Source organism: Lactuca serriola, chromosome 9 (genome assembly GCF_051521515.1).
Source record: "Lactuca serriola cultivar US96UC23 chromosome 9, Lser_US96UC23_V15, whole genome shotgun sequence".
NCBI classification, from domain to species: domain Eukaryota; kingdom Viridiplantae; phylum Streptophyta; class Magnoliopsida; order Asterales; family Asteraceae; genus Lactuca; species Lactuca serriola.
In genome coordinates this window covers 159834100-159844342 of record NC_136416.1, presented here as the reverse complement: position 1 = coordinate 159844342, position 10243 = coordinate 159834100, and the positions used below count along the sequence as shown (strand labels likewise).

The 10243-nt window shown below is 33.8% G+C and overlaps 1 protein-coding gene across 1 annotated transcript; it reads left to right on the top strand.

The window, feature by feature from the left end:
• Positions 1-291: 291 nt before the first annotated feature.
• Positions 292-4589, top strand: LOC145072333 (TMV resistance protein N-like). Its single transcript, XM_079018741.1, has 5 exons — positions 292-882; positions 1084-2197; positions 2284-2580; positions 2694-3944; positions 4209-4589. Exons 1-4 carry the CDS (start codon positions 404-406, stop codon positions 3918-3920), a joined length of 3117 nt encoding a protein of 1038 aa, XP_078874867.1. The 5' UTR covers positions 292-403; the 3' UTR covers positions 3921-3944; positions 4209-4589.
• The last annotated feature ends 5654 nt before the right edge of the window (positions 4590-10243 follow it).

The window sequence follows — 10243 nt, the reverse complement described above, 5'->3', positions numbered from 1 at the left end:
ACCACCATTTTTTAAAAAGGATCAAAAAAAGTCAGCTATCCAAAATTTTTAATTATTTACAAGATGTCTCCCTAATCGCATCAAGTAGAACAGTTGTTTCTGAATCCTTCAAATAAGGAATCTTGTAATCTTTTTATCCAGACAAACGTAGCACCTTCCAGTGCCACAACCGTTGACTTTTTAACAATTAGAACAGTTCTTTTTGAATTGTTAAATAAGGTATCTTATAATATTTTTATCCATACAAACCCATCACCTTTTATAGCTACAGCCTTGGACCTTTTAATAAATACACTTTAAGCCTTTTAATTCAACTCATCAAAATTTCTTTGCAATCGTTTCACATAATTTTTCCCCAGCAAAGATTTGATTTTATAGAATCCTTCAAGCATATATACCATCAATGGAGTCTTCTTCAACTTCATCCACTCGGAAGAGCTTTAAGTATGATGTGTTTTTAAGTTTTAGAGGTGAAGACACTCGTACAAAGTTCGTTGATCATCTTTATTCCGCTCTTCAGCATAAAAGCATTTACACTTACAAGGATGATGAGAGGATCAAGAAAGGGAAAAGGATCAGTGATGAGCTGATCGGATCCATTGAAGACTCGAGATTTTACATCATTGTTTTCTCCAAGAACTATGCATCTTCATCATGGTGCTTGGATGAGCTTGCCAAGATAATGGAGTGTTGCAAGTCGACAGAGCATACTGCTTTCCCTGTCTTCTATGACGTGGAACCCACCGAAGTCCGCAAACAAAGCGGGGCAGTTAGAAAAGCCTTTGCCAAACACAAAAATAAAGAGGCTGCTGGAAAATGGAGGGAGGCACTGAAAGAAGCAGCCAATCTGGCTGGTTGGGAGTTGAAGAACACGGCTGATAGGTAATTCCTTTGTATCCGTGCAACGTTCTTAATTTTGTTCGTTTAAAATTTGCTTTTAAAGGGTTACACATCGCATCTCATGTTGTGCTGTCAAGTTTTAACTCAAACTCGAGTCTTTTCGAAAGATTAAACATGAAATATGAAGGTAATTGTACATGTGGGAGTTTTAGTAAACCTAATTGAATCTTCTTTAAAATACAGGCAAGAAGCTAAATTCATCCAAATAATTGTTGAACAACTATCACTAGAACTATGTTCCATCAGTTTCAGTATTGATGAAAATTTAGTGGGCATGGAGACACGGGTAAAGGATCTTGTATCATCTTTAGATATCGGTATCGATGATGTTCGAATGATTGGGATCAAAGGGATGGGAGGTGGTGGGAAGACAACTTTGGCCAGAACTGTTTTTGATCAAATATCATTTCACTTCGAAGGTAAAAGCTTCGTTGAGAATGTTAGGGAAGTTTCAAGTGCTTCGTTGTCTGGTTTAAAGTCCTTGCAAAATAAAGTCCTTTCGGATGTCTTAAATGATAAAGACATCAACATAAGAGATATTCATGACGGGAAAAACATGATGAAGAGGAGGATGCCTGCTAAAAAGGTTCTTATTGTTCTAGATGATGTAAACCATATTAACCAGCTTGAGGCGTTAGCCGGAGAGCCTAACTGGTTTAAGGCAGGAAGTAGAATTATTATTACGACAAGAGATGAGAAAGTACTGTTAGCACACAGAGTGACGTTGATTTGTGATGTTAATTTGTTATCGGATGAGGAAGCAATTTGCCTTTTTAGTAGGTATGCATTTAAGAAAGACATTCCAATTGAAGGGTACCAAGGCCTTTCAGAACAAGTTGTATGTTATGCTGCTGGTCTTCCCTTAACAATCACAGTCTTAGGTTCGTTTCTGTGTGGTGAAGATAAGCCTGAATGGGAAGATGCTTTAGCAAGATTAAAAACAATTCCACTAACAGAAACTCTAAAAATATTGGAATTAAGCTATACCGCTCTAGAGGATGATTACAAGGAGATATTCCTCGATGTTGCATGCATTATGAAAGGTCAGATAAAAGAGTTCGCAATCCAAGTTCTTGAAAGCTTTGGGTTTCATGCTAGAATTGGTTTAAGAGTTCTTCAGCAAAAATCTCTAGTAACTATTTATAAAGATGACTACCATCGTGAGTGTTTGGACATGCATGACAGTATCCAAGAAATGGGCAGACATATTGTTCGCCGTTCTCACCCTGATTTGCCAAAGAAACATAGCCGGTTATGGAAGAATGATGAAATTGAACATATATTGGCTAATGACTTGGTGAGGATCAAGTTTATGTGTATGTTTGAGAAATCTAACACTTTTTCATCTATTTTCACACAACTTTCATTGTGACCACCTTTCAGGGTACTGAAGAAACAAGATGTATAGAATTTTACAGTACAAAACTCGATCCTTATAAGCTTATAAAAGGTCTTGGAAAGATGAAGGCGCTTAGATATCTTTCAGTGGTTACGACAAATGTTGTGAGGGACGCTGAACTTGATACATTTAGTCCAAGCTTTCCAGATTCTTTACGATATCTAAACTGGGACTCTTACCCTTTTAGGTCTTTACCCAAAACATTTCAAGCAAACAATCTTGTTAGACTTGACATGCCTAGAAGCGAAATCGTACAACTTTGGGAAGGGGGAGAAAAAAAGGTAACATTATGGTTGATCGATTATTTTTGCATGATTCATTGTAATTTTATGACTTACACATTCTTTGCTTTGTATTGACAGCAATATTCATCTTGTTTTTCTCCTTATGTTAGGTTCTTGACAAGCTTAGATTCCTTGATCTCAGTGATTCAAAATTGAAGACCATTGACCTTGATCTAACCCCAAATCTCGAGATGGTGAATCTTAGTGATTGTCATGATTTGGTAGAACTTCCAGATGATATCTGGAAGTTGGAACATCTGAAATCTCTCGATCTTTGGGCATGTTTGTCCCTTAAGAATTTACCTGAGGTTTTTCAGCGGGTAGAGTGTTTAGAGAATCTAAATTTGTCTCCGGATAGCATTTCCATGCCGAAAAATCTAAAATATCTTTGCCTTGCTCATTGTGATAAGTTTGAGAAGCTACCCGAGGATCTTGGCCGCTTAGAATGTTTAGAGGTTCTAGATTTGACAAATACAAAGCTTAAACATCTTCCGGACAGTATTACTTTGTTGAAACACCTCAACATTCTCATACTTTACCATTCTCGGTATTTTAACAAGTTACCAGAGGACCTTAGTGGGTTAGAATCTTTAAAGGATCTAGATTTGTCATGTACAGATATCGAGCATCTTCCAGATAGCATTTGTGAGTTGAAACATCTGGAGTCTCTCAATATTAATCGTTGTTTAAGGCTAGAGAAGTTACCCGAGGATCTTGGTCAGTTAGAATGCTTACGCTTGCTAGATTTGTCATGTACATATATTAAACATCTTCCAGATAGCATAGTTATGTTGAAAAATCTACATGAACTTGATCTTGGTCAATGTTTTTCACTTGAGAAGTTACCTGAGGATCTTGGCCAATTAGAGTCATTAGAGCACCTAACTTTGTCATCTGCAAAGATTCAACATCTTCCGGATAGCATTTGTATGTTGAAACATCTGAAATCTCTCAATCTTGATTGTTGTTGGTCGCTGGAGAAGTTACCTGAGGAAATTGGGCGTTTAGAATGTCTAGAAGACTTATCTATAGGAGCTACACCCATAAGTCATCTTCCACAGAGCATTCTTATGTTGAAGTGTCTGCGTGTTTATGGGTCAAGAGGGAGTCTTGAGGTGTCTGATGAGATACAAATCTCCTATTACGATGACAATCACGTTTTCAATCGCGATCTTCAATATGATTATGTGGCTGGTCACAAATGCTATTATGATTATGATTACACATACGAATATGATTACACATATGATTATGATTACACATACGATTATACATACGATTACGATTACACTTACGATTATGATTACACATACGATGACGATCATGATTACTATTAACAAGGCCCAGAAATGTTGTAACAGGTATTCTCTCTTTTTCAGTTTTCTATTTTAATTAACCATTGGACTTTGATTTGAATTTTGATATTGATATGACAATCGATAATTACTATTTCAGCAAAAAATAAATTATTATATTTAAAATACGTACAACTACTCTACACAAAACAAAAATCCTTGTTATATTTCTAAAACTGATATTGTAGAGCAGCTTATTTGTGTTTTGAACTTTTTCCTACCTGTTCTCCATCAGTAAACCAACTCAACTGTTATTTTGGAAAATACAAGGAAAAAGGCTATGGTGGTCCAAGGTTACACAGCAAAATGAACATCATGTTATTCTATGCACCGGAGGAGGTCCAAGATGAACTTGAAAAGATAATTGATGTCGTCACTTAACTTATCTAGTTTTCAGTTGGGTGTTTGCATGTGTACATTCTCAAGCATGGTTGTTGTCACTTTTGTGGATGTGGATCAGCAAGTAATATGTCCATGTATTTTCATTGTCAATCTGCAACCAGATTAATCTGGAAGCTAGACATGAAGTCTTGTAAGTGGAACGGAAAAACAACTACATTGGGAAGCAAGTGTGTGAAAGTGCACAAAAAATTAATCACCAAAAGGATTCATGGTTCTTGGCTGACTGTTGTGAGCGATCCAATTTGATAACTAGTAGAGTTTTCCTAATTCAAATCTAGTATATACTTGTTCGTTAAGTTCTTGAGGCTATCTTCTATGTGAACAAGACCTTCATCTTTTTATTTTGTTGTGTTTCGACATTTTTATTTGCATTGATTTGTTGAGGATTTGTACAAAGAGCTTCACGTAAAAATTACACTATTTTGCTACAAGTGGATAAACAGTTTTAGTCGTGTTGATTGCTAATTAGTTGTTAAGCAACTCACACAGAACATGGTATTAGATTGTGTGCATTAGCATAACTCAATCACTGAATGGAATGATGATGTAATTCATAGTAGTTAGGGTGATGTCAAGTCACCTTAGTGATGCTGAATAATGCTTGCGAGAATTTCTTATATTGAAGTACATATTTGAGAATGTTTATTGGTGTTAAACGAATCAATAGCATAATAGAACATGTTTCAATAGTAAGAAGTTGTAGAAAATGATTGTGGAAAATCCGAGTTTGGACTAAAAGTTCAAAGCCAGAAAAACAGGAGCTGAAACTATGAAATAGAACCACATTGCTGCCTTGATAATTAGAGTTGGCGTCATGTTGTACTCGGCAACCATCTTTAAACATGAAGATGATTTCTCTTCAACATTTAAATTATTTCTTTAATCAAGTGAAAATAATGGGTATATTAAAGAAATCAAAATCAAAGTTGTTATACTCATAAGTAAAACAACACTAAAATGGCTAAATTGACAAGGTTGAGATCACACAAACCGTTGTTTAAAACGGAGACGACTTAGATGAATCCCAAAGACAACATTGTTAGAAGGTTCGGGACAACATGGGATATTTCGAGACTGTTTTATAGCAGAAGACGAAGACGGTAAACTGTTTTCGGGTCGACCGTTATTTTCTTGGTCGGTGGAGATGTCTCTTTAAACAAAGGTGATCGAAACAAAGGAAGAGATTGAAAAAACTACATTGTACAAACATTATGACATTGGAGTTCAAATCGGGTGGCTTTGGATGTGGCCAGGGAGAGGTCGTGAATCCAGGAAAAGTCAAGATGGCAATGAACGTGTCCAACAAGATGTCATGTTACATGTTACGTGTGTTGTGACTTGTGAACAATCAAAAATATTGATAGAAGATTGGGTGTCCGGGACCCCATGAAAGGATGTGACCGAGGTGAAGATTAGGTGTCCAGGACCCCGGGAAAGGTCAAGAATCAAAATGGTTCGAAAAGACGAGATAAACAAGTTGCTATGAATGAAGATGTGCATGATTCTGAATTAGGAGGGAAATGTTAGATAATTCAGAATATGGGACGAATTCTTTGTCAGGAATATTTTGGGAATTCTTTCTTTTTAAAGGTTTTTGAGTTAGATTAGGATATATACTTCTTATCTACTATATATAGGGAACATATGTTAGATGTTTTTTTTCGTTTTTTTCCAAAGAAAATAATCCTTGTTACCCAAGTAAATTCAAATTCTTTTCCTTTCGATTATTTCCTACTTTCCTCTGTTTGTTTTTTCTTTCTATTGTTAATCGACTTATATATTGATCACCAAGGCAACATCAGGTTGTTACCTTACAGACATTCCTTTTACAAAAATCAAAAAATACATATAGATTTGTGCAATGTACCAAACATGTAAAAGGAGTTAAATGTAAAAAACTTATATTCATTAGTCTTTCAAATATGAGGTCATATATATATATATATATATATATATATATATATATATATATATATATATATATATATATATATATATATATATATATATATATATATATAGGGTAAAGTAAATATACCTAACAACCTTATATAAGCTTATATACCTAACCACATCAAACTACATTATTTTGCATTAAATTTTCATTGCAATCATCCAAGGTTCTTAAACTTCATCCCTAAACTTGATTTACTTCAAAAAATTTTGAAAATTCATCGTTATATTTCTCCTACATCCTTTCATTTGTAGCGCTAGGATATGAAGCTCATCAAGTGGTATTCGATAGAAAGACGTGATGTAAACGAAAGATATTGGTGAAAGTCCAAAGATTTTGGAAGTAATCACATCATGGGGTTGAAATTTAAGAACCATAGGCAATTACATTGTAATATGATACAAACCGATGTAGTATTATGAAGTTAAGTACCTAAGCTTATATAAGGTTGTTATGTATATTAACTTTACCCATATATATATATATATATATATATATATATATATATATATATATATATATATATATATATATATATATATATATATATATATATATATATCATATCTTAATATTTTAGCATTAATTATTGTTATTTAGAACTAAAAGAAACTTATAGCCATTAAATTTATATTTTATAGGTATATTGTTGTTAGAGCGGAAAAGAAGTAAAAGGAGACGGAAATTGGGCTTGGAATGCAAAGATGAACCAGGTGGCTAAAGTAGCCCACTATGCCCCGCGTAATGGCCATACGCCCTACGTACTCTGAAGATTAGCACTACGCCCAACGTAGTTCATGGTACACCTAACATAATGGGCTATGTGTCCAGATCCAGATCGCGATGAGTTTCTTATTACGCCCTGCATAAATTCCATTACCCCTCGTACGGGGTCGGTTCTGAATCATATAAAAAGCGATTTTCGGCCAACCAGAGAAGAGAACTCGATTTTCCATTGATCCTTAGTCGACAGGAAAACTCTATTATGCCTTTTTGAGGGTCTAGAAGGCGGCTGAAAGGTCGTTAAGCTGACAGGAGCGAAGATTTGAGGGATTAGAGAGCGGATTCGTGCCGGCAATCATGTGGTTTGTTATCTTGACCATATTTAGCATTCTATTGTGATTCCACTATGTGTTTACTTTTTGATTTGGATATTAAAACCTTTTACTTTATGTTTATGATTGAATGAATCTCTTAACTTATGGTTTAATTGCAATTTTGATTGTTTATTCTTATTTAATTTATTTTGTCAAGTTTGATTACAAGATCCCTATGTGTTAACATTGTTACTTATTTCTTATTGTTGAATTGATAGAATTTAGATGATCATCTGATTGTGTTAATTTGAATCAAAGTTGTCCACTAGATTTTTAACCAAAACCTAGGGTTTGGAAAGAAGTGATGAACTTTAATGTGTATGCATGAGTAGACGACCAATCTATGCATGATTTAATTCCTATGACCATTAGGGTTAAATAAGATTAAATCTTGCTTAATATGAACTAAATACTAATTTGAATGATTGTTTGTTCACCTGATAGGAATTAATAGTTGTGTTGAAATCAAAGGATTAGTAGGGTGACCACGATGCTAGTTATTTTAGGAATCAGTGAACAAGAATAAATAAATATGTGTTGCAATTATTTATAATTTTAAAATGTAATTTGTCTAAACCAAAGTATCTAAAGAGATTTGTCTTCAGTCGGTTTATCGAGATTTGTTGTTTAGTCGATTGTTTGAGATTTAATTCCATAAAACCCTTCTTTACTGCTTTTCGTGTGTTTTGTGTAACCTATAATTAAATATTTTAAAATTAATTTACCATGGTTCCTCTTGTGTTCAACACCTGTTCTTACCACAGCTATATAATTGCACAATTAGGTTCAGTGCCTAGTGTGCGTGTTAGTTCGGATGCGATAAATTTAGTTTTATAAATTTAAAACTTGAGCAATATATATATATATATATATATATATATATATATATATATATATATATATATATATATATATATATATAACAAATCCAGTTTTTGGCACCGTTGTCGGGGAACGGTTTTCAATTAATTTGATTTATTTGATTATTTGTTATTTGTTTTTCGTTTTAATTTTTTAGTTTTATTTTATTTTTAATTTTGTTGATAGCGTGTCATTTGTTAGAGGGTTTTTGCTGTTGTAAGTGTAGAGAATTTCATTATTCAAATGTCACCAAACGGAATCATATGGAAAAAGAAATTAAAATGGACAAAAAGAAAAAATTGCATTAATATTACGCTCAACGTAAGTTTAAGAACGCCAGACGTACAAAAGATGATTGCGACCAAGATTTCCCGGCATAGCGAGTACGCCCAGCGTACTTATGGACTGCGCACCGCTTAACTAAGGGAAACTGAGTACGCTCAACATAATTAAGTTGTACGCCTCGCACACCTCATCGTCACAGGTTATAGTGTTCTTTCCAGCTTCCTTTTTCTCTTTCACTTCTTTTCCAACCTTATGTTGTGTCGGCTTGTACTCTACACAAAGCTCCATTTTTTTTCTTCTTTTCTTGCCAAATTCGACACTAAGGTATGTTGTATGTTAACCCTTTAGGGACCCTAATGATCCCTTAAAATGCAAAATTTATGGACATACATACCCAAGGCATGTCATTTCCCAAATCTAGGTCAAGAGATGCAATATGACCTGGATTTCATGTAAGGCTCCCAAATCACCACCACTTCCTAGATATATGAGATATAATGCTCTTGGGACTTAAAGAAACCATAAATTTGCAAACTTTATCTCTTCCAACCATACGAACCACATCAAAGGGACCAAAATATAACTTAAAACATAGATCTAAAGATAAAAAGCATCAAAAGGTGGAAACTTGAGGACTTACAAAGAGTCTAGAAGATGCACACAAGTGAGGGAAAGGTTTGATTGTTGAATCAAGGCACAAACTCTTCTTCTTCTTCCTTTAAACCCACCAAGAACTTGAAAAAGGAGCACAAAAGCTTCAAAAGAGCTAGGGTTTGGACAAAGGTTCGTTTGAAGGTGATGGAGGTTGATGGCGGAGGAAACCCTAGCCATCACTTCCTTTAAATAGGGATTATAGCCCGAAAATTAGGGTTTGACCCTAAATAGTTGCCACACTGTGGCCAACATAATGCCACGTCGTAGCACTCATTTAAGATGTGCATTTCCAACTAATTTTCCATGCTGTGGTGATACTTTCAACACATCATGGCCAACTAGATTTTAAAAATATAAATATTTAAAAAAAAATCATTTCTCGAAATTTTGGATGTTACACAAACCATGTAAGAAGCATAGTGTGTGTAAGAAGAAGACTTACAAGCAATATCCACCCAAGTACGGGTGGATTCGGCCAAGAGAAAGAAAGAAGAGATTATGGAGTGTCTTACATTCAATATCATTTCGCACATGTACATTACTTTATATAAATGAACTCTAAAGGGTCCAAAGTTTGTATATAACATATTAATTCATACCTTATGATTTAATAATTTGTTACACTCTTAGAAAATACTATTATCACAAAAATAATAAATTTTCCAATTAAATATAAAAGTTAATAACATTTATTAATAATCGAATTGTTATAAATATTTAATAAACGACTACTTAATAAATGTGTGATTCTATACGGTCATATGTTACTAACAATATCATTCTAAAACAAATCTTAAGCATATAGATCCAACAAAATACAAGAAAAAAACACTGAAAATGAGGCTGTTATGTGCAATGTAGAAAGCATAGGATAAACTTGAAAGGGTAATTGTCATCTTCTCCTAACTTATAACATTTTCAGTTTGCGTGTTTGAGGACATCGAAACATGTAATGCATTATATATATATATATATATATATATATATATATATATATATATATATATATATATATATATATATATATATATATATATATATATATATATATA